Genomic DNA, 25808 nt, shown 5'->3' on the forward strand with positions numbered 1-25808 from the left:
AGACCCGTACGGCCTCCAGGCACCGGGACAGCACTTCGAGAGCTTCGTTGGGGTGTTCCGGTGTAGAAAAGTACAGCTGGGTGTCATCCGCATACAGCTGGTACTTCACACCGAAACCACTGATGATCTCACCCAGCGGCTTCATGTAGATGTTAAACAGAAGGGGCGAGAGGATCGACCCCTGCGGCACCCACAAGTGAGGCGCCTCGGGGCGACCTCTGCCCCCGTCAACACCGACTGCGACGGTCGGAGAGATAGGAGGAGAACCACCGATAAACGGTGCCTCCCACTCCCAATCCCTCCAACCGGCGCAGCAGGATACCATGGTCGATGGTATCGAAGGCCGCTGAGAGGTCTAATAGGACCAGGGCAGAGGAGCAACCCCTATCCCTGGCCCTCCAGAGATCATCCACCAACGCGACCAAAGCCGTCTCCGTGCTGTAACCGGGCCGAAAACCGGACTGGAACGGGTCTAGATAGACAGTTTCATCCAGGTGCAAGGGAAATTGATACGCCACCATACTCTCTACAACCTTCGCCGCGAAGCGAAGGTTGGAGACCGGACGATAATTACCTAAAACAGCCAGGTCCAGGGACGGCTTCTTAAGGAGGGGCCTCACCACCGCCTCTTTCAAGGCGGCCGGGAAGACACCCTCCACCAAAGAGGAGGGTACATTTAATACATTTCCTACAATATAAAGAGAAACTGACATGTGGAACTCCTGGATGATTACCATTAAATCCTGGGGTACTGTTTGAATACCACTGGTATAAACCAACACCCAACACTCAAATCAAACTGCAGCTGGAAGGGAGCTTGGAAGTCTTCTACTCTAGCCCCCTAATCAAGCAGGAGATCCTATACCATTTCAAACAAGTGACTGTCTTGTCTCTTCTTAAAAACCTCCAGCGATGAAGTACCTACAACAATTGAAAGCAAGTTGTTCCACTGGTTAATTGCCCTCACTGTTAGGAAGTTTCTCTTTAATTCCAGGTTGCTTCTCTCCTTGATTATTTTCCATCCATTGTTTCTTGTCCTGTCCTCTGGTTTGGAAAATAAATTGACCTCTGCCCTTTTTGTGGCAGCCTCTCAAATATTGTACTACTGCTATCATACACTCCCACTCCCACAGCCCTTCTTTTCTCTAGACTAGCCAAACCCAAATCCTACAACCATTCTTCATATGTTTTAGTCTGCAGGCCTTTAATCATCTTAGTTGCTATTCTTTGCACTTTTTCCAAAGTCTCAACATTTATTTTATAATGTGACCAAAACTGGATGCAGCATTCCAGGTATGGTCTTACTAAGGCTTTATAAAGGGGACTAATACTTCACGTGATTTTGATTCTATGCCTCTGTTTATACAACCAAGGTCTCTATTAGTTTTTCTGAATGCTACGACACACTGCTGACTCATGTTTAAGTAATCATCTACTAGGACTCCAAGGTCCCTCTCACAGTTACTGTTTTTGAGCCAGTTTCACCTAATTGTACTTATACTTTTGGTTTTTCCTGCCCAGATGTAAAACCTTGCTTTTCTCCACATTGAATTTCATTTTGTTGGACAGGGTCCATTGTTGAAATTGGTAAAGTTCTTGTTGGATCCTGAGCTTGTCTTCTGGGGTATTGGCTATTCCGGCCAGTTTAGTGTCATCTGCAGATGAGATGAGTTTCCCTTCTATTCCCTCATCTAAAATACTGAAGAGTACTGGGCCTAAGATGGAACCTTGTGGTACCCCACTGCTTACTTCTTTCCATGTAAGTGTAGCACTATTAAGGACTATTCTTTGAGTAAAGTTTGTCACCAGTTACAAATCCATCTAGTGATGATGCTGTCTATCCCATATTTTTCTAGCTTACCAAGAAGTAGGTGGTGGTCTACTTTGCCAAACACCTTGCTGAAGTCTAAACATACTATGTCCACAGCATTTTGCTGGTCTACTAATTTAGTCATTTTGTCAAAGAATGAAGTAAGATTGGTTTCACACGATCTGTTTTTAAACAAAAACAAAAAACAAAAAACCAGCTACTAGTTATAACTTTATTTGTTTCTAGATATTCACAGATCTATTTTTTTGTTATTTTTTCTGGTACCTTCCCAGGTAGTGATATTAAACTAATTGGTCTGTATTAGAAGTTAATAACACAGAATTCAAGTCCTATTGTTTCCCCAGACATCTTTGTCCTTGCCTTGCCTTAAAAAGTTATATTGGAAGCTAGCATTCTTTAAAGCAAAACACTTGTTGGATTGCAAGAATCAAAATTTTTAACCAAATGACTGGTGATGAATTCTGGGAATTAAAGTCCTAAACTACAGTATTTGAAATGCTATACAAATTCTAAACATCTAAAGATAGCATTATTTATGAAAATAATTACCCATACTGCATCTGGGAAAAGTGATTAATCATTGTTTCACTAAAGAATCCAGTTTAATGAGTTCACAAAACACACTGAACTACAAAATAACAAGATGAACTAAATTTATATAATATGATAGGCTAAATGTGTTGGGTATTTTGTGGTTCTGCTTCCCATGGAGCTTAAAATATAGCCATTCTGAATTGCAAAAATCCAGATGAACACTAAGTGGCAACAAAAAGATATAATAAAATATGTTTTGCTATCTAATGATCCAGACTTTTGCAGCTCAGATCTGATAGTGCAGTACTTAAGCACTTCTAGATGGACTAGATCTAGATATCACATGATACTCACATTTGGGGAAAGACCTTTAATAATCGCATCATAGATCTCTTTCTAGTTTAAATTCTGAAATGAACTAGCAGTATATACTTTATATTTATCTGACTTGAATGAGCCTGTAGTTCAACTGTGCTTTCCAATATCTACATTCCCATTAGATGGCAATTCCTATTCAGCCTTTGATGATCTCAAAAATATAAGCAGTCTAATTTGTTTAGTACTTGCTAGTAGTGTACTTGTACAGGATACACCAGTTATAAGAAGCACCAGGTTTAAACTCTTTAGAAAATATAAAAGCTTGACAGACTCGAACAATGGGCCTTATTCAACAATGGGCCCTATCCAACAAAATGAAATTTAATGTGGAGAAAAGCAAGATTTTACACTTAGGGAAGAAAAACCAAAGGTACAAGTACAGATTAGGGGAACCCTTGCTGAAAAACAGGGTGGGACCTTGAAGTCCTTGTGGACGATCACTTAAATTTGAGAAAATTGTGGCAGCAACCAAAAAAGTTAATGTAATTCCTAGTTACATAAACAGAGGCATAGAGTCAAGATCACGTGAAGTAATACCACTTTATAAAATCTTAGTAAGACTACACCTGGAATACTGCATGCAGTTTTGGTCACTACATTACAAAAAAGATGTTGGGACTCTAAAAAGAGTGCAGAGAAGAGCAACCAAGATAATTAGGGGACTGGAGGCTAAAACATATGATGAAAGGTTGCAGGAATTGGGCATGGCTAGTCTAGTGAAAAGAAGGATTAGGGGTGACATGATAGCAGTATTCCAATATTTGAGGGGTTGCCCTAGAAAGGAGGGTCAAGCTATTTTCCAAGGCACCCAAAGGCCGGGCAAGGAATAATGGATGGAAACTGAGCAAGGAGAGATTCAACCTGAAATAAGGAGAAATTTTCTGACAGTGAGAGCAATCAACCAATGGAACAGCTTGCCTTCAGAAATTGTGGGAGCTTCACCACTGGAAGCTTTCAAGACGAGACTGGACTGCCATCTATCAGAAATGGTGTAGGTAGGGTCTCCTGCTTGGGTGGTGGTGGATGGTTGGACTAGATCAGGGGTCTCCAACCTTGGTAACTTTAAGAGTTGTGGACTTCAACTCCCAGAGTTCCTCAACTAGCAAAGCTGCCTGAGGAACTCTGGGAGTTGAAGTCCACAAGTCTTAAAGTTGCGAAGTTAGAGACCCCTGGACTAGATGACCTATAAGGTCCCTTCCAACTCTGTTATTCTGTTAATCCTACCACTGCCGCTACTTCCTTTGGAGACAAGATTTTTTTGAGACCAAATTACCGCTAAATTAAATGGTTGCATTCATACTATTTTCTGCCGAGAGTCATCTCAGCTGACGAAGCTAATTTTTTTTCCGAAGCGTACATCTCCAATCCGTACAGTTTGTTCGAACTTCCGCCGCCGGAGCACTGCGCATGTATATTAATTCGCGACTGCTATTTCGGACGGGTTATGACCCAAGATGGCGGCGCCCTGCGCTTTTGAGCCTTGGCTTGAGAGTCGTCTCGAGGCCCTTGGATTAGATGGAGATGTGTACGGTGGATATATACGAGGCGTATTGAGGGAAGCGGAGTGCGATGCAGAGCGGCTGGAAGGGCTAGCAGGAGCCTTGGCTGCGGGGGAACCGGTGAGAATGATGACCAATTGGTCCTGACCGGCTTCCGTAGCTATTTTTTTCCCCTTCCTCCCTCCCTCCCTCTCTCTTTTCTTTCCCCTCGTATGACACCATCAAAATGGATTTCGTATCTTTCCTGGTTTTGGGGATATTCGTATGTATAAAATATATCCAAAGTGTGCATGAAGAATTCTAGGAACAGCTAGGTATTTAGGTGTATTGCACCGGGTATAGTTTTAATTTTTATCTTTGCATTATTCACTTAAAGTTTCAAGTTATGTTTTCAAATCTGGGTTCAAATTTTGTTTATTCCTGGTGTTTACTGAATGGGTTTAAGCAACATTCTGTTTCTTATCAAACATCTTCATTCCGTACATTATAAAGGGGAGGTTCTACTCTTCTGATCACTAAATGATCATGCTCCGTGATAAAGTTGGCCTCAAGATCGTCAAGATTGTATTAAGAGTTTTGAAAAGTCTTAATGTAACTAAGTTTATTGTTGCAACCACAGGTCATATCTTATAATGTGCCATAAACTACAGTAGCAGTAAAATAGTAAGATTGTAACAGTAGCAAAAAGTATTAGATTTAAAAAGGGTAGAGAAAATAAAACCAAGACTACAGCTAAGAATTTATGCATTTATTTTTATGTTTAAGGGATAAGAGAATAAAAATAGCAACTTGGTTCCTGACAATTGGAAACATATCTGCAAGAAAATAGTTCAATTTTTTGAGATTGGAACTGGGTGAAAGTTACTTATTTATCAATCAAATTTAGAAACCAACCATCTCACTTTAAGAATCTGTTAATCTTTTTGGTTGCCTCAAACTTTTTGAGTCTCTTATGTCTCAGGACTACAATTCAAGAATGTTTTCTTTTGCTTTCCACCAAAAAAAAAGCTAGTAGCACTCCAGCTTGTGTTGTGGCAATGCTGCAATCCTGTATCAATGTATTTCCATTGAGTAAGTGGGACTTGCATTCATATCTTACCATCTGCTTTTATGTAACTGTTTAAAAATACTTTCTTGTAACTCACAAAATTCTAAGTACTCTCTTGTTCTGGTAGTCATATATTTATTTGTTCTATTGTTCTCTTGCTATAATTCAAACGATTCAGCTTTTATTAGGAAACCATTTAAATCAGTCTATAGTCTAAAATATAGAATTCTTTATGAACTGATTCCTTCACTAAATGATCAGGCTCTGTAATAAAGTTGCATCAACTATCATTAAGAGCTTCCCAATTAGGACACACTTTCAACTCTTAGTAATGTAATAATTACACACATAATTATAAAAAAACTACATAACTTTGCATCTTTAGTGGATTTCAGATTACAGAACATATAGAATTATATTTTTGTTTTAGATAAGATTTTCTTGATTCAACTGAATAATTTCTCTGTTCTTTATCAGGATGAAGATATTTTACAAGAAGTTTGTAAAGAAATAATTAAAAAATGGTCAGAGGCCCAAGATGTTGAAATCAGTGAGAAGAAAGAAGGTATTAAATAGCACTCTTTGTGGTACTCAAGGTGTTGCATGGATTTGGATACTTTTGCATGATTTTCACTGCAAAAATTTGTATTGTTTTTTCCAGTTCTGATTTCATGACATAGGTTTCTGTACTCAACTATGCAGTCTCTTATTTTATATTTACTCGATTTCATTTTATTTTTACATTGTTTTTATTTTTATGAATAGTTTTATTTTGCTGGAATTTTTAAGTTATTTCATCTGAGGCTTTAAATAAAGTTATTGTTGTAATTTTGACATTTTAAACATTGCACTCAAATTGGAGAAAATACTGACTTCTGGAAAGCATTATGTTCACATGCAAGAAAAACAAAGATTTCTTGGTGGATTTGATAATTACTTATTCTTGCTTTCCTTCCCAGATGAGATCCAAGCCATCACAAACATAATTGAAAAGCAGGCACAAATTGTTGTGAAAACTAAAGAGGTCTTGAAGGAAGATACACTTCAGAAAGCTGCTCTCCTGGCACAGTATGCTGAAGTGACAGATGACGAGGAATATCCTTTCTCTACTTCAAGTTCTGAAAGTGTCTATTTTTTAGCTGGCTGATTCAGTGACTTGGAGCTGGGATGAATTATATTCTTTGGTTAGCTAGTTTTTTGTTATAACCTGCTCTGTGTTATAAATTTAGAGTAGAATGTATGTAAGAACTTTAAATGTAGGTCAGAGCAAAGATTGACAGGAATAACTAATAATTAACTGTGGTTTAATCAGAAAAGAAGAGTCTCATTATTCTACCGTCTAGTTAACAGATGTTTCCTTATGATTATGTCAAAAATAATAAGGTTTGTATGCCCATCACCCATCTTATTATTGAAGTAAGGATGAAATAAGTAGGAAGCTACTTCAAAATAATTTAAATGGCTTTAGCATAGACTAAACACACGCCATGGTAGTTTGGGGTACAATTTTCTGTACTCATAAGAAATCTCTGGTTAAAAGATATCAAGAACAAGTGGAGGTTGATGATACTTATATTGCCATCCTTGATGAAAGAAAAACTACAGGCAAATATTTCTGATTATTTTATTAAGGGAATGGAAGATTATTTCTGGTCTCTTAATTATTTTGTCATGGTCATGAAGCATCTTACATAGGCATTTAGTATATTTTTCCATATTCCCAATATTTTATTATCCTTAACTCAGTACACTGAAGTAAATGTACATGAAGATTTGGGAGCAGCAGCAATGCCTATTGCTTCTAACAAATGTATCCTTTGTAGGATGGGCCCTGAAGGCAAATTTTGTCATTCTTGGAATAATAATAGAGAAGCATATTATCTCAATGGTATAAAATCTTAAAAGAGTATTGAGCCTCTAGAGGAGAATCTTGGGTAAAGAAGAATGGAATTTTTTTTTTCCAGTTATTATAGGAAATTTTTTGGTAAGATATTCAGGCTTTCATCAGTGTCTTCCTGGTGGGTTAATTGATTAGGTACAGATCATGCAGCAGCTGCAGCAGCTATTTTCTTGATAATTTCTGTTGCATCTTCTACATTGTTAAATGTAATTGAGATTTGAATGCTAAATCTCATTTTCCATAGAACCATGTGGAATTGGTTTTTTCTTCTATACTCTTTCTATGGCTTAAGGCTCTGTTGCAAGTATGTTTAGACAAAGTCAGAACTTTTATGTGCTCAAAAGATTTGTTCTCCTCAACTCTGTGCTTCTTAGCTTTGTTCAAAAATACAAACCTGGAAGATGTTATGAATGCTCGTAAGCTGGAGAGAGAACATCTACGTGATGAATCCCAGCGAAAGAAAGAGCGGGACAAACTCCAGCGGGAGAAAGACAAGCTGACTAAGCAAGAACGTAAGGAGAAAGAGAAGAAGAGGACACAAAAAGGCGAGAGGAAGCGGTAGCTAAGAACTGCTGTTGGACTTTCTTCCCCTCCATTATCTAAAAGATGGCACAGCATGCACGTTCAGCCAGAATGATCAAACAGACAGAAGCTTTTTGAACATTTTTCTTTGTTTTTCCAAAGCAGAAGCATGTACTTGGCAAGATTTGCAGGAAGGGGGAATGTTTTCTCTCTCATGATAAAAACTTTGATTTAAAATTTTGTGTATACAATTTTGCTGTCCAAGAATTTGGCTGAATTGTCATAGCCAAGATCTATAACCAAAGAACTGGTGACTTTTTGTTTTTTCTTGTCATTTTCTGCTCTTATTTAGTATTTTCTTGAAAACTGAAAAGTTAAGGAACTTCTATAATATTCAGTCTACCCAAAGGTTACTTATAGGTGGTAGAATTGTTGAGGAAAAAGCCAGTTTGCTACATGTATTTGTCAAGAAGAGATAACACGCCATGATGAGTGTATAAGATTGGATTTTGCGCGATGCTGTAAACATCTGACATCAAATGTGAGACAACATACTTCATTTGTTCAGGATTGGCCTAATAAATATATATGTGACTTCAGCAAAGCTGTACTGTTGCTACCTTAGGTAAAGCTCTATGAATTTAATTAGAATATTACATGCTTGACTTCTTGCTCCATACATTCTTTATAATTACCATATTTATCACAAAAACTGCTAAATTCAAGATGATTTCTATCACTCTCTGATCCTTAATGTTTATAAGATATAATGATAATTTTTAACAAATATCAGATAACTTCCCTTTTAGAGGCAAAGTAATTTGGGACAAGAAAAATTTTCCTTTTAGAGAAATAGAGAATAGTATTTATAGCAGCGAGGTCCCAGCTTAAGTTTTGCTGTAATGCAGAAGCTTGGTCACCTTAATTACATGGGGCCTAAAGTTATTGGCTTTGCTTTCCTCTTTATTCTAATAGATGCTCCCAAAGCATCTTCTTTTATCCTATTATTTATCCTATTATTGTTTCATAGTGTTAGTACAGCATCAACATTTCAGTACCCAGGATTCTGGCTACTTGATTCCAGACTTGTTACAATGAATATTACCCTTGTTTGTTGCAGTCACTCACTTAAATGTTTTTGAGTAATTGCTGTACCTTCCTGATTATCACCTTTTCCTTGCTGATACACTGATGAATTATTGAAAATCGAAGGCCAAGAATAGGAGAACATCAAGTAAAGGAAGGCTACATTAAATGTGCCCCCATTTTTTATTTATTACAATAGATCTTGGTATAAAGTGCAACTTTTTATCATTTTCTTCTTAGATAAGGGAGATTAGCTGAATAGCAGCAGACATAATTCCAGTAAGTACCTGATCACAAATAACAAAATCCAAATTTTGTTGGAAGATCCGACTACTTGATCTCGTTTGATTAATACTGTTATTTCAATAGTTCTATGTTCAAGATTTATTAAGGAACAGCTATTGTGACATACACTGTTGGCATTGCTGTCAAATTATCTTTTCTCTACATTTACTGTACTAAATAACTTATATGTCCTTGCCATATTTACCAATGCTCATAGGGCATTATTAGTTGTTCTTTATACATAACCTCTCTCATAACTAATCCAGCTTGTTATTTATGCCATTAGTGTACTAAATGTAGCTATATTAACTTTCACATAACTTTTCCAAATATCAACTTGGAGTTTTATGAAATGTTTCACTGCTCTGAGGAAGCAGTAGAGGAAGAGTTTTTGCAACAATTAGATTCAAAGGGTCATGATTAAAAAGGTACATTCTAGCACCTGATGGGAATGGAATGGAATGAAAATGGAAGAGTAGTGATACTTTATTGGCCAAGTGTGATTGACACACAAGGAATTTATCTCCAGTGCAACAGCTCTGTGTACATACAAACAAAAAAGTAATATAGCCGTTAGATACCATTAGGAGAACGGTCAGGAGTCATTGATATGGAGAGAGCACAAAGCCCTGGGGAGCGCCTGTGCTTACTGAACAGGTATTAAATATTATTTTACTGGCTTCACCTGCTTTCTATCTGTTGGAAAGCTTATAATTCATATATAAGTGGACAGGTGTAACTAGCTGTGTCAGTTTAGAGTGAATTTCTGGGGTGGTAATATTGAATGCTGAGCTGAAGTCTACAAAAAGGACCTTGCATAGATCCTTGGGGATTCAAGATGTTGTAAGATGTAGTGCAATGCCATATTAACAGCATCATCTGTTAATTTATTTGCTCGGTAGGCAAACTGCAAGGAAGTCCAGCAGCGGGTCTGTGATGATTTTCAGGTGGATCAACACTAATCTTTCAAAGGTTTTCCTAAATACAGATGTCGGAGAAACCAGTATGTAGTCACTCAGCTCCCTGATGTTTTTTGGGCCCCAGATAGTAGACTTTTGAAGCAAGAAGGAATATAATACATCTCTAATGATTAAAGATGCAGGTGAAGATGGGGGCCAGTTGATCCGCACAGACTTTCAAGTAAGAAAGAGTTACTCTGTCTGCAGTGGTCAAGAGACTGCGGATAAAGATGGGAACTGTGCTGAAGTGTGTGTAGCGAGGATTAGTTCTATATATATGATATTGGAAAGATTCAACCATTTGTTTATTTCCAAGTAACATCAAACAAGAATAGTAGCAGTGCCATTATAGAGGTGACTTTGAAGTGATCATAGCATCTAAAAATACTGTTAATGTTAGCCACTCATTCTTTCTCAGCCCAATTTACATCAACAGTTTTTGCTATGGGAAAAATAGGAGGAGGAATTGAGTATCGGGTATGTTCACCACCTTGAATTGTTTAAAAAGTAAAGGTGGAATATAAATAAACAAAACACCTATTTTCAAGGAAAAGTAGATTACTCAATTCATTAAATAGGAAATAATCCCCTTTAAATGCTGTATTGACCTATCCAATAAGAACTGGAAATTTACATTTTGTATATTTCCAAATATTGGCCAGATCAATTTTTGTCATGTCAATTGAACAAGTAGTTCTATAGTTCTCCATACAAATGTGCAATCGGGAAAAGTGCATTGGATCTGGTATTTATGTGCTCAAGGTTCCTGAGCTTGCAGTTCCAGGACATTCATAGTTTGGCAAAGAAGCCAATGATAGATACAACGAGCACACTATGCTGGGTCCAAAACACTTCTCCCACCTAAACTTGAATAGGTGTGCCTCTCTAGTTCTCAGATCCTATTAGAAAATACCTAATCTCCCTCAGGCTTGCCACACAGAAGCCTCCCATATCCTATCCCCTTCTCTCCCTCAGGCTTGCCTCACAGAAGCCTATCTAGAGGTAGGTTTCAGCAGGTTCTGACCAGTTCTGGAGAACCAGTAGTGGAAATTTTGAATAGTTCGGAGAACCGGTAAATATCACCTCTGACTGGCATGATCTATTCTCACCTCCCAAGTCCCAGCTGATCGGGAGGAAATGGGGATTTTTCAGTAACCTTCTCCTGGAGTGGGGAGGGAATGGAGATTTTACAGTATCCTTCCCCAGCCATACCCACCAAGCCATGCCACGCCCACCAAGCCACACCCACAGAACCAGTAGTAAAAAAAATTAAAACCCACCACTGAGCCTATCCTATAATAGCTTTAGCTTTTACAAGCTAAAAGCTTGTAAAAATGCTGGAAAAGTGAAGCGAGGGAGCCTGAAGTTTTTAATTTATATAGCCCTATTTGGCAATATCTTGTCTCTGAAAGTTAAGGCATAGACGTAGGAAAAACACAATTTACTGCAACAAAATACGGTTTATTAATTGAGAGACTGAAGTCAGTACAATATTTGTTTTCATAACATGAAACATTTCAATGTCAAAACTCAACCCATCTTTTGAGTGGCTACTATAGCATAGTGGTATGAATCTGCTGCCATCTGCAGTTTATTTTGGCAGCATGGAATGTCATATCAATGATCAAAATTGTTCCCTACATTTTCCCTTGCAATCTCAATCAATTCCTCTCATCATCTAAAGGCAATTTATGTGGTTTGATTATACTTTTTAGCACACCAGGATTTCTAAATGCTGGAAGAACACAAATATTTAAAATATCTGTGTACCTAGCAAAGGGCAGATTAATAAATTTTATCCAGACATTATACAGTTTATGTTCATGCTATATTGTTAAAACCCAAGATCTCCTGAGCCACATAATAACATGCTAATTTAATAAGTTACTCACATTCAATAAAAAGATATTAAGACAAAAGCAATCGTTCAACAGTGCTAAAGTACGCAGAAGCAAACCAAGGAAACAAAATATACATTAAACAATTTCAAACCAAACTGGCTAAAGTGTAACCGTAAAGAAAGTGCATTTTAGAACTTCTTGATACCCTTCTTAAAGTAAACCAAGGGTATTAAAAATACTCATTATTTTAGTTGCAGCATAACTGTAAGGACACAGATTACATAAATGTAATTTTTTTTTACATTTAAATACTTTGAAACAGGCACTGTTTTATTGATATTATTTAAAATAATAGTACAAATGATTTGAGAGTTTCTTTTTATGTTCCCTAACATGCATGGTTGAATAATAACTTTATGATAGCATCACTAATTTGAAAAAAATAAGGTTAATTTTGTACTTACGCGTAGAATAACATTTCAAATTTATAAATATGTCTTCCTTTAAATATTTTCATTTTTAAAATTTTCATACTGGGTGTGTTTAGCTTTGCTTTCTTTCAGTTTCCAGGTACTCATTGTCTAAATGAAATCTTTTTTCTTTTCACAATCAAAGCTTGTCTTACTAGACTGTGCACACGATAATATGTGACAGCAATTCAGTTCATTATTTGAAAGTAATAATGTAATCTAAAAGAATTTTTATTATACAACCAAACTCTCATTGTGTATACTTACACTGTAGAATGGATTTAGAAGTTTAAAATGTACTGATTTATTGAACCTAATACAGTAGTTCAGCCTCATTAATATACTGATTCCAACAGCAGTTAACATAGACATCATGGCTTATGTTAACTAATACTTATCACCTAGCTGCTGGATTCACATAAGCCAACTTTACTTTCTTGTATTTACTTTGAATTTGGACAGAATGTTTAAACAACATATATTTACCATTTTTAGTGTACTGATTTTATTTATATATATATATATATAATATATATATATATTTGTGTTTTGCCTTTGCTCTTCAGTGCTTTTTTGTATCTCCCCTTTGAATCATAGGATTGCCACTATTCATCTGATCATATAATTTATCTTGAGATGCTACTAGCTCTTGTAAAACCTTTTCCATTTCAGCTGGTACAGATGTATAGGTTGTTTTAGGCAATGTCATCTGAAGAGCACACCACAGTGTAGTACGAGCTTTACGTGTTGCTATGCACATCTCTTTAATAGCCAATGCAAGAGCAAAAACATCTACAAAATAAGAAAATACAGAACATAAATTCTTATCAACTGCTCAAAATTGTTACTAAGACACAAACACACACAGTATCTGCTACTGATTTCAGCAATATTGCATTATTTTTATTCTATTGTGGGAGAAAAATATATCTGAATCATACAGATCTGGTAAATATTACCTATTCCTATCTAAAAGGAACATAAAAGAAATTCCCATTTAAGAAACGGTGATATTGCTAGGGCTTAAATTATTGTAATAAACAATAGAAAAAATTATTTATATAGTTTTCCAATCTTTTAATGGAGAATATTTCTAACAAAAATGTGCAGTAACTAAACTGAAGTGGGCAAGAGTGCTTTGAATCTGATACAGTCTCTTTATATCAGTTGGCATCAAAAGGTACAGAGAGCATGCCCATGCCAGACATGAAGTACTCTTGCCTGCTTTCAATCCAGTACTGCACACACTCATTTCTGAGTTTAATAATTATGCAGGCTATAGAGAAGTTCCCAGAAGAGGGGCTCCCACAGAAGTCTGCACTGATATCCTAATATCAATTGGAAGGCAAACACTGTCTCTACTGAGAGATCAAATAGATTCCAGACAAACCTAGTAGGCAATTGTCTCCCAAAATCTAGAGAAAGGAACAAGACGTCAGCTATACTGGACTTCTTATTAAAAGAACTGAAATGATAGAAGAGGTTCAGGCTGCGGGAACTTTGGAGGAGAGTGACTCTATCATTTTAAAATTCAATATAATACAGACAAAAGAAATAGAACAAATCAAAGCAATGCCTTAGACTTTAACAGAGCTTATTTCAACAAACTTCGAATTTGGGAAGGATTCCATGGATAAAAATCTTAAAGCAGAAAACAATCTCAGAAAAATGAGATTATAAAAATCCAGTCTAGCATAAGACCACTGAAAAAGAAAAATAAGAGATTCAAGAAAAAACCAGCTTAGTTGCATAAAGAACTCTCTGTTAAACTGAAAGATAAAAAGGACAAGTACAGGTGAAACTCAAAAAATTAGAATATCGTGCAAAAGTTCATTTATTTCAGTAATGCAACTTAAAAAGTGAAACTTCCGTATTTTTTGGCATATAAAATGCACCTTATTTTTGGGGGGGGGGGAACAAGAAAAAAAGAATTTTGCCTCTGCCTATCACCATCAGGATCAGCCATGTCTAGACTTCCACTTGATTTTGGTAACGAGCAGCACAGTTATCTGTTTAAAACAAACCCTATAAAGCTACACATGCGTTTAACTGGAATGAGTGGGGCGGGGGATGATTTTCTTTTTTTTTTTTTTTTTGAATTTAAGTTTATTAATTAGGCAGTACAGTGATAAATTACAAATATATCTTAGCATTGCAAACATCTTTAGTCCATTATCCATTGTCAAGTCAGAATCCTAAAGTCAAATCCATATTATGAAACAAAGTGCATAGCTAAATGCAAACTCAGCATACAAACTGCACTGATCAAACAATGTATTTGAAGCTATAGGTGTTGTCGCAAGATAATCTTTTGCCTTTATAGCAGCCACATAGCTCTTGCTGATGGGTCTCTTGAGGTCAATGTGCCTTTTTTTCTGGGGACAGGTGATGTGAGACAACAGCAACTTTAGCTGCGTTCACTTGTAAATGTCCAAATAATCCAGCGAAGACACCGGAGGAGTTGCAGAGGGGGCCATGAGCACCCCTCAGTAGGGATTAGAGATGCCACTGAACTTGTTTTGCTTCCAGCTCAGCTGCTTCTGCTTGGGCGGTAGCCTCGAAGTCACGTTGTGGCTAGGGATAAAGCTGGTTTGATAAACGCTTTGCTGCCACCGTCTAAGCCCTTTCTATGGCCAGGAGCCGAGCCGAGCCGAGCTGAAGCCATGGAACGTCCCTCCTTTCCAGCCACCGCTGCCCATTGGCCCGATTCCCCAAGGCAAATTTCAGAGCCGTGTTTCAGGCAGCAGCCAGTTCTCCTGCAATGGGCAGTGGGGAACCGGGAACCCTTTTGGATTCGAGGAGGGGATCGCAGCACTGCCGCCTGAAACTGCTCCTTAGGAAAGAGGTGAGTCTGCTGAGAAGGATGATGAGGGTGCACGCCTCTGCAATGTGCAACGGAAAGGAGCACTTTCAGGCAGCAGCGCTCCTTCCCGCGCACCCTTGTCCTCCTTCTCAGCAGACTCACCTCTTTCCCAAGGAGCACTTTCAGGTGGCAGCACTGCGATCCCCTCCTCGAATTCAAAAGGGTTCCCAGTTCCCCGCTGCCCATTGCAGGGGAACTGGCCGCCGCCTGAAATGCAGCTCTGAAATTTGCCTTGGGGAATCAGGCCAATGCACAGTGATGGGAGGGACGTTTCATGGCTCTGGCTCAGCTCGGCTCCTGGGCATAGAGAGGGTTTAGGCGGTGGCTGTAGCAGTGGCTCCTCACGTTGGTGGGGAGCAAAGTCATCACAACCATTGCCTGGCCTGAATTGCCTGCTGGAGGGCCAGAGGGGTGACCGGCTGCGAACCATGGGGCCCGCCTTTTTCACCAAAGCCACTGGGCAGATCTCACCCCAAAAAGTGTCCCGAAGAGGTTTGTTCATCTTCAGTAAAGGCTGTGCCCCAGTCCAGATCCCCGCTGCCTGGAACTGCTGGAAAATGTTCAAAGGGTGGGGGCTTGCGGATGGGCGGGGCTACATTCAGCATATAAGACCCAGAGTTTTACCTTCTTTTTGGGGGTAAAAAAGTGCGTCTTATATGCCAAAAAATATGGTAATATATGAGATGGACTCACTACATGCAAAGTGAGATCGTTCACGCCTTGATTTGTCATAATTTTGATGATTATGGCTTACAGCTCATGAAAACCCCAAATTTACAATCTCGGGTTCAATATTCTAGGCTCAAAGTGTCCCACTCTAATGAGCTAATTAAGCCATAACACCTATAAAGGGTTCCTGAGCCTTTAAATGGTCTTCCAGTCTGGTTCAGTAGGAATCACAATCATGGGAAAGACTGCTGACATGACAGTTGTGGAGAAAACCATCACTGACACCCTCCATAAGGAGGGAAAGCCTCAAAAGGTAATTGCAAAATAAGTTAGATGTTCCCAAAGTGCTATATCAAAGCACGTTAATAGAAAGTCATGTGGAAGGGAAAAGTGTGGAAGAAAAAGGTGCACAAGCAGCATGGATGACCGCAGCATGGAGAGGATTGTCAGGAAAAGGCCATTCAAAAGTGTTGGGGACTTTCACAAGGAGTAGACTGAGGCTGGAGTCCATGCATCAAGAGCTACTACACACAGACGGATCCTGGACATGGGCTTCAAATGTTGTATTCCTCTTGTCAAGCCGCTTCTGAACAACAAGCAACGTCAGAAGCGTGTTACCTGGGCTAAAGAAAAAAAAGAACTGGTCTGTTGCTCAGTGGTCCAAAGTCCTCTTTTCTGATGAGAGCAAATTTTCAGAAACCAAGGACTCAGAGTCTAGAGGAAGAATGAAAAGGCACACACTGCAAGATGCTTGAAGTCCAGTGTGAAGTTTCCACAGTCTGGTTGATTTGGGGAGCCATGTCATCGGCTGGTGTTGGTCCACTGTGCTTCATTAAGTCCAGGATCAACGCAGCTGTCTACCAGGAAATTTTGGAGCACTTCATGCTTTCTTCCGCAGACGAGCTTTATGGGGATGCTGACTTCATTTTCCAGCAGGACTTGGCATCTGCCCACACTGCCAAAAGTACCAAAACCTGGTTCAGTGCCCATGGGATTACTGTGCTTGATTGGCCAGTAAACTCGCCTGACCTGAACCCTATGGAGAATTTATGGGGCATTGCCAAGAGAAAGATGAGAGACATGAGACCGAACAATGCAGAAGAGCTGAAGGCCGCTATTGAAGCATCCTGGTCTTCCATAACACCTCAGCAGTGTCACAGGCTGATAGCATCCATGCCACGCCGCATTGAGACAGTAATTGATGCAAAAGGGGCCCAAACCAAGTACTGAGTACATATGCATGCTTATACTTTTCAGAAGTCCGATATTGTTCTATGTACAATCCTTGTTTTATTGATTTCATATAATATTCTAATTTTCTGAGATTGTGAATTTGGGGTTTTCATGAGCTGTCAGCCATAATCATCAAAATTATGACAAATCAAGGTGTGAACTATCTCACTTTGCATGTAATGAGTCTATCTCATATATTAGTTTCACCTTTTAAGCTGCATTACTGAAATAAACTTTTGCACGATATTCTAATTTTTTGAGTTTCACCTGTTTAAAAAAATTGAAAGAGGGACCCATAACTAAAACAGAATACCAGGATATAGCTTGAACCTGCAAAGGTAAAGTCAGAAAAGCTAAGGCTCAGAATGAGCTAAAACTCGCAACAAATGTCAAAAATAAAATAAAAAATTCTTTCAACATGCAAAAAGCAAGAAAAAAGTCAAAGAAAAGATCAGTTCCCCAGTGGGATAAGGAGAATATGATCACAGCAGAGAGAAAATGGAACTGCTTAATTCATTCTTTCCATATGTCTGCACACAAAAGAAAAAATAGTCTATTCTATCAAAAGCAGAACCATAAAAGACAGACCAAAGTTGCTTTTTCAAAAGGCAACTGGACTTCTTTGTTTTTCTTTGAAGACGTTTAGTTTCTCATCCAAGAAGCTTCTTCAGCTCTGAAACTGGATGACTGAAAATCTCTCTACAGATACAGACTAGGAATGTAACTCAAAATAGACAAGAAAATGGTAAGACAACTCTTGCCCACCATAGATGAGATTAAATCACCAGGACCAGATGGATTACATCCCAGAATTCTGAAGTTGCTGGCAGACATAATCATAAAACCACTGAACCTTATCTTTTAAAACGCCTGGAGCACCAGCAAACTATCAGAGGACTGGAAAAGAACTGATATGGTTCCCATCTCTAGAAAAGGAGAGAAAAAACAAATTCAGGAAATTACAGGCCTATGAGCCTGACATCAGTAACTGGGAAGATCCTGGAAAAGATCATCAAACAAGAGATCTGTGAATACCTAGAAGCTAGCAAAACTATTACTAGTAGCCATATGGCTTTGTCAAAAACAAATCATGTCCAAATTTTATTGCATTCTTAGACAAAGTAACTAAATTAGTGGACCAGTGAAATGCTGTGGACAAAGCACACTTGGACTTCAGTAACGTATTTGCCAAAGTAGATCACAACCTACATTTTGGTAAGATAGAAAAATGTGGGATGGACAGCATCACTACCAGATGGATATGTAACTGGCTGACAAACTCTATTCAACATGTAGCACTTAATGGAACTAGATCTACATAGAGGGAAATATGCAGTGGTACCCCAAGATTCTGTTCCTAGGCCTAGTACTCTTCAATATCTTCATAGATAATTTAGATGAGGGAATAGAACTCATAAAATTTGCAGACAACACCTTAGAAGATAAGCTCAAGATCCAGGAAGATCTTGAACACTGGGTCCTATCCAGCAAAATTCAATTAGGTGATGAAAAACTAAGGTTTTAGACTTAAGCAAGAAAAACCAAATACACAGGTACGAATAGGTGGTACCAGACTCAACAACAGTCATTTTGAGAGGTATCCAGGAGTCCTAGTGGACAACCATTTAAGTATGAGCTAGCAATGTGCTACTGCTGCCAAAAAACTCAATCAACATAGGAATAGTATCAAGATCACATGAAGTATTAATACTGCTATATACTGCCTTAGTAAGATCACAGTTGGAATACTATGGCCAGTTTTGGTCACCATGATACAAAAAAAGATATTGAGGCTATAAAAATGGTATAGAGAAGAGCAACAAAGATGATCAGGGATCTGAAAGCTAAAACATATCATGTACACTTGAGGGAATTATGTCTATTTTAATGAACAGAAGGATAGGTTGACATCATAGCAGTCTTCCAATATTTGAGGGGCTGTCACAAAGAAGGGGACATCCTATTCTTCAAAGAACTTGAGGGCAAGACAACAAGTAACAGACTAAAACTTGTCAAAGAGATTCAACTCAGAAAATAATGAGAAATTTCCTGACAGTTAGAACAATTATCCAATGGAACGGCTTGCCTTCAGAAGTTATAGGGTTCCATCCCTGGAAGTTTTTAAGAAGGGATTGGACAGCCACTTCTCCAAAATGGTGTAGGGCCTCCTGTTTGAACAGGGAGTTGAAGCCTTAAAGGTCCCTTCCAACTGTTATTCTGTATTACCTCTGTCATCTTGACACCGGGGGCCTCCTTGTCTTTGCCGATGTGAAGCATTGACAATTTCATCCTTTCTGCGAGATTGTACAACATGTATTGCTTCCAAATGCTTATCAAGAGCAGTACAGATATTAGCATGAAGGGGAGAACTTCGAAGACGTTCCATCTTTCCCAGCAGAGTCACAACCTATGAATATTAATAGATAGCAGTTTAAAAGTCCATCCTAATTGACTTCTGTCAAGAGAAATTTAGCCCTTTCTCAAAAGTATTGAAAAGAAAAATTACATTGAAGGCTTCACTATAAAACTATAGTATGAAATTGCTTTTTAAATCTTTCAAAGAACTATATTTTTGTGGATCCAAAGCAGTTGTCCTATTTGTATTTGCTGAAGTACCCCATGCCATTTCACAAGATTCTGAATTTAAGAATTTCAAAACATTTTGTGTTTTTGAAAATTATATTGATAGAACAATATTTCAGGGGGCTTTTTTTATGGTACAACTACAATTTACCAGTACAATTAAATCATGATAAATTAAATCATGATAAAAATTACTTATACCTGCAGGATCATTATTGCAGCCAGTATTGGCCAACCAGTTAAATCTATTAGGAATAATTGATACAAATTCTTCACTTCTGTAAGGCTGGAGGAGGAACAGACTGAAGCAAGGTGTCACTTCTCTATGGCAGCACAGAAATTGTGGAATAGCTTCCACGAAGTTGTTAGCTACCCTTTCTTTGATTTTTAAAAATAGAACAGTGAAAATCAAGCTGATTCAGAAGCCTTTGCCCAATTTTTTGCTTTTTCTATTGTCTAGTTTTATAGTATTGCTGTGGGTTTTGCTTAATGTATTTATTACTATTGTTTCTACTTATGGCTGTCAAGTTTTTAGATTCTCTCATGAATGTTCTAAAAGTATTTTTTTATTCTATGTCCTCCGCCAAGACAAGTCATATTTTAGACTATAAGAAATATAATGTAAATTGTTTCACTTATTTATTTCCTTGAATTGTTCTGATCTTAATAAACTTCAGATTCAGGATATGAAGATATTTTTTTAAATTAAAATGTGCAAGCAGGTACTTTTTCTCAGTTTTTGAAGCCATTACACCTTTTTTACAGGGTGATGCTTCCCTTCCCAACACATGCTTGCTTCTATTTTCATCATTAACCCAAGAGCACAAGCAGGAGAAAAACCAGTAAGAGGGAGCAGGAATGCCAACTTGTAGCAAGGAAAATTGATAGAAACTGCATCCAGTCCTCCTTTCTTAAACTGACAGGACTGAAGATGGAACAAACTGTGTTGAACATCAAATGACTTCTATAAAATTCTATAAAATTATTTTGTGCAGCCATGTCTATTAGGAATGACATTTCATTGCATGTAATGGTCAATCTTTCTGTTTGGCAGAAAGTTGTGCCCATTTGTGAAAAGTAACAAAGCTAATAAAATAATAAAAATAAACATTTGAAATTTAAATAACTCACTCTGGCTTGCTCTCGTAACTGATCCACAATTAAACGGTCAACTCTGGATGGATTTGATGTCAGTCTTGGTATAGGAGTGTTATTAGTACTAGATACCTTCTTCCCAGGGTAATTCTTGGCAAGGGCAGATTCAGTCTGAAAAGCAGAATAAGTAATGTCACATTAAAACTAGTTATGATAAGAAATATTTTCTACACTACACTGCAAATAGTGATACCAGCTCCAAGCATAGATGCTGGATTCCAACCAGTCACTAGAATAGTCAATACTAGAAAACATGGAAATTTTGATATCGAAGATAACAAAATATTGGGCACTGGTGTAAAGTTTCTTTCTGGCATGGAAGAAACCAAAGTACAAAATTATGTAACTTGCAATTATATAATCACATAGGTTGACTCAGCCTTTCATCCTTCTGAGGTCAGTAAAATGATAACCCAGATTGTTGGGGGCAATTATTGTTTAATTGGGACATTAGGAGTTTGCACTTTTGTGATTTTTTAAAAACTTTGTATGATACCCATTGTTTGAGATGGACAGCTATACAAATTGTTTAAACAGGTACATAAATAAAATACAGAAAACACCTTTGGGTCCAGGGCAAATAAAAAAATAAGGTTTAGAACTCTAAATGATTATTTTGATAAGAAAATCAGAGAAATGTTTGTGCCATTACTATGGAAAAGTATCTTAAATCTCTGAGAGATCAAAGAAAGATATGAAGTCCCTAGCTGAAATCCTTATTTGATTGGAGGGTTTATGATCTGAAGCTGCAATAGTAAACTCATTCGTGTATTTTACATCCAGAATGGACTCCTCTCTTTGGGGGATAACAAAGATCAGAGGCTTTGAAAATATTGAGTATCTTAAAATTCAACTGGCAAATTATTCAGTTTCTTGAAAGAGGAGGATTGGAGTCCACATAACGTAACATAAAGATGTATCCTGGTATCAGGTACCAAGGCCAATGTGAGCATCTGTGATGACATAAACTGCAACAGAAATAAGCATTTTTTTACTTTTAAAGGCATGTTTCCAGCTGAAGAAAAACTGCTTTTAGAAGTAAAAAAAACCCCAAAAACCTCTGATGATGGTGCGGTTCAGCAGAGGCAGGGGGCGGGGTTAGAGATTTTTGCTACTGGTTCTCCGAACCACTAGCCGCCATCACTACCAAATCGGGTGAGCCAGTCTGAACTGGGAGCATTTCACATCTGCTTAAGACCATTTTTCACACTTATAACCATTGTAGCAGCCCCATGATCCCATGATTTGGATGCTTGGCAACTTGCATGTATTTATGACAGTTACAGTATCCCAAGGCCATGTGATCATCTTTTGCAACTTTCTAACAAGCAAAATCAATGGGGAAGCCAGATTCACTTAACAATCTAATTAACTTAATAACTGCAGTGATTCATTTAACAACTGTAGCAAGAAAAGTCATAAAATGGGGCAAATTTCATTTAACAACTGATTCACTTAGCAACAGAAATTTTAGGCTCAATTGTCATAAGTCGAGAACTATCTATATTGAATTTTTGTTTCTCTCTATGGGATTCCTTTTGTGATGGCCTGACTACAAGTATTCCTCAACTTACAACAGTTCATTTAGTGACCATTCATAGTTACAATGGCACTGAAAAAAGTGACTTATAACAGTTTTTGACACTTATGACCATTGTAGCACTCCCATGGTGATATGATTAAAATTCAGATGCTTGGCAACTGACTCACTGTTATGACAATTGTAGTGTCCCACGGTCATGTGATCACCTTTTGAAACCTTCTGACAAGCAAGGTCAATGGAGAAGCCAGATTCACTTAACTATTGTATTACTAACTTAACAACTGCAGTGATTCATTTAATAAGTGTGGCAAGAAAGTTTTAAAATAGGGCAAAATTCACTTAACAAATGTCTCATTTAACAACAGAAATTTTGGGCTCAATTAAGATCGTAAGTCAAGAACTACCTGTATTCAATTTTTGATGAAGGAAGTACTTGTGTTCTCAAGAGTAATACTTTATTCTTTCATACAAAAATAAGAAGCTACTTTCATTTCACAAGGAAAAGAGGTACCGTATTTTTCAGAGTATAAGACGCACATTTTCCCCCCAAAAAAGAGGGTGAAAATCTGGATGGGTCTTATAATCCAAATGTAACCCAGCTTCTCAAACGGAGGTTTCAGAGACTGAAAAAAGCATCAGAAACAAAGCTTCAGAAAAGAAGCCCCCAAACAGAGCTTCAGAGACTTTTTTTCTGAAGCTCTGTTTTGGAGGCTTTCAGAGGCAGAAAAAAGTTTTTTCTGAAACAGTGTTTCAGAGGCAGAAAAAAAAAAGCAAAAAAAAAAAAGAAAGGCACAGAGCTCACAACCAAGGAATGTTGCTAAAATTCACCTCTGGGAACAGCTGATTGGGGGTATTCCGGGAGGCCAATCTACCTGCCAATCAACTTTATTCTTATTTTCCTCCTCAAAAACTAAGGTGTGTCTTATACTCCGGTGCGTCTTATACGCCAAAAAATATGGTAAATTTTGGAGTACCACTGTTGGGAGGTCTTGGATTTGACTACCCAAAAATAAGCCCACTGAATTCATTTGAACTAATACTAGAAAACTTATTTATGACTGCTGTTCCTTGTTTTCTATTACTGTACCTATTAATAATTAATTTTTCATTGTTTTATACCTTAGTTTCTGTTTTATTTAGTATAGTAGAATGTGGATATTTGAACTTCTATTAGAAGTAATTTAAGAAGAAATTTAAAAATAAGACATATATTATTTGTAATAACTATTCTACTCTGCATAAGTTTCTTACCTTTTTCCTTTCTTTTTCTAGAGCTCTCCACTGTTCATAACATTCTTCCAATCTAATATGAAGCTCACTCGCTGATCCACTTCGAGTTTTCACTGGTCTTTGAAATCCAAATGTTGGCATGAAGCCGGTGAAAGAACTGTCTCCATACATCATATCATTAAAATATGGGTACAAATGGCTTAAATCCTCATAGGAAAACAAATCATAGGAATCCATCAAAGGAATAACTGACGGTCCAAAAGCATGGTTGGATTTCAAAGGAAATCTATTTGAATTTAGTTGTTGGGCATTTGGGCTATGTCTCAAATCACCCATCATAAAATTATTTGAGAAACAAGAAACCTGGTTGCGATTTACACGGTTACTGACAATATTACTATCTCCACTTCCTTGTCTATGACTATTTAAATGGCCTTGAGACTCCAATATATCTTGGTAAGAATTTTGAGACAATCCATCTAAATGTTTTTGGCCTTCCTCAACTTCATAATATGCAATCTGTGGTTTAACTTGAAAATTGTGCTTGTTCACATTTTCAATGATCCCATATTGCTGTGAATAGTTATCACAAAAACCATTTGGTGGCTTAATTTTTTTGTCAATAATGGACTCAAAAAGGCTTTCTTCTACTTTACTTAATCCTTCTGTATGACTGGAAGAAGAAACTCTGTCTGCAGCACCACCATCTTTGAAATCAAAACTGGAAAATACTGTAGGTGCTTCTTGGCGATATTTCTGAAGCAACAAATTATTATTTAAAGTTACATTGGCTGATGATAGCTGAGAAAAATCATAAGAATGATTGGATCCTTTTGAACCTGTAGATAAATTACTCAATTTTATCAAGGTGCTTTGATTCCGAATAGGGACAGAGGAACTGTTTTTAGCTTGTATATTTATCCATGTTGGCCTCAGATTTGTGTTTGGTGAAGTAGTTACTGGGTTTGTTGCTAAAATATTCAGTGATTTGAAATAATCTGAATTTTCTGTAACATTTGCAAAATCACCACTTCCTGGAACAGCTATATGAGACTTCAGGGTAAAATCTGACTTTAAACCAAAATCAGGGGTAAATGAATTTTCATTCACAAACTGTTTTTCTGACATGAGTCCTGTAGTCTTTTGATATGTAAAATTCTGCTCTTCTGAAGATACATCTTCCATTTTCTTTGGGACAACTTGTTTGTTTTGAAAAATTTTACTATAATTATCTGTATCTAACATTGGTAACTCAGGTGTTCCACTTGGTAATTTTTTACTCTCTTGAACACCATAATTTATGTTTTTATTTTGCTTTACTTTATTAAGATGAGAATAATCCAGGTATCTATAATAATCAGCACTTTCACCATATCTATTAAATTGTGAAAGAAACATTTCAGCTTTCTTTTGATGTTGTGACTCATGTCCCTTAGGACCTGTTTTTTCTCTTCCGTAAGTGTAGGTATCTGCTCCTGATTCTTTTATTGCTTCTAAAAGATTGGTTTGTGGGGTAAAACATGTTTTCGCATATGAATAGTCTTGAAATTGTGGTGCCTTTGCAGTCTCATTGGACTGAACATTGTAACAGCTGAGATTATCATTCCTGGAAGGAAACAGCCATTGCTCATCAAGATCTATATTAGTAAGCTCATGGTAAAGGTCATCCACCTTCTGCTGCAAAGTTACATTACCACTGTGCAGATACTGTTTTTCAGAAACTGGTAAAGATTCTCCGCCATAAAAAGCCTGTTGAGGAATGACTCCATCTATTGCTCTTTTTGTTTCAGACAACAAATCAGGATGATCTGTAAATCGAGTAGTGCTCACAGGCCATACAGATTTTAAATTGGAGGCACATGCTCTAGAAGAATGAAACATAAATAGTTTTGGCAATTCCTTACTAGGTTTTATACTTTATGCTTTTAGTTTTGATGTATCCTATAATTAATGTACTCAGAGAGCTATTAAAAGCTATTACAATTATAGTTTTAGAACAACATATATATTAAAGTAAAAATAAATATTTAAAAGGTAGTATGCTGATAATATGAAGAGGTTGCAAGTAACTGGCATATATCTTATTTATTGAATCAATTCAAGAAGATAGTATTTTGAAATAGAACCAATATACTGTTTAAGACAGGGGTCTCCAACCTTGGCAACTTTCAGACTTGTG

At 37.3% G+C, this 25808-nt stretch overlaps 2 protein-coding genes across 7 annotated transcripts in view; one reads left to right on the top strand and one right to left on the bottom strand.

Moving 5' to 3' along the window:
• The first annotated feature begins 4173 nt into the window (after window positions 1-4173).
• CCDC43 (coiled-coil domain containing 43) lies at window positions 4174-8316 on the top strand. The gene is made up of 5 exons (XM_058181648.1): window positions 4174-4362; window positions 5768-5855; window positions 6250-6385; window positions 7042-7100; window positions 7565-8316. The coding sequence occupies exons 1-5, from the start codon at window positions 4198-4200 to the stop codon at window positions 7750-7752; spliced, it is 636 nt and encodes a 211-aa protein (XP_058037631.1). The 5' UTR covers window positions 4174-4197; the 3' UTR covers window positions 7753-8316.
• Window positions 8317-8447: 131 nt separating this feature from the next.
• The window catches only part of MEIOC (meiosis specific with coiled-coil domain), a 32417-nt gene continuing 15056 nt past the window's right edge, over window positions 8448-25808 (bottom strand). For 5 of the 6 annotated variants that reach the window (XM_058181641.1, XM_058181642.1, XM_058181643.1 and 2 more), the window contains exons 5-8: window positions 23651-25493; window positions 20833-20967; window positions 19345-19525; window positions 8448-13145 (exon numbers count right to left, since the gene is read on the bottom strand). In XM_058181641.1, coding sequence (XP_058037624.1) covers window positions 12916-13145; window positions 19345-19525; window positions 20833-20967; window positions 23651-25493 — 2389 coding nt within the window. In that variant the 3' untranslated portion in view covers window positions 8448-12915. Of the gene's footprint in view, window positions 13146-19344; window positions 19526-20832; window positions 20968-23650; window positions 25787-25808 lie in introns of all 6 variants that reach the window. The other variant, XM_058181647.1, reaches the window with a different exon arrangement.

This window comes from Ahaetulla prasina, chromosome 4, assembly GCF_028640845.1.
Source record: "Ahaetulla prasina isolate Xishuangbanna chromosome 4, ASM2864084v1, whole genome shotgun sequence".
Taxonomy (NCBI): domain Eukaryota; kingdom Metazoa; phylum Chordata; class Lepidosauria; order Squamata; family Colubridae; genus Ahaetulla; species Ahaetulla prasina.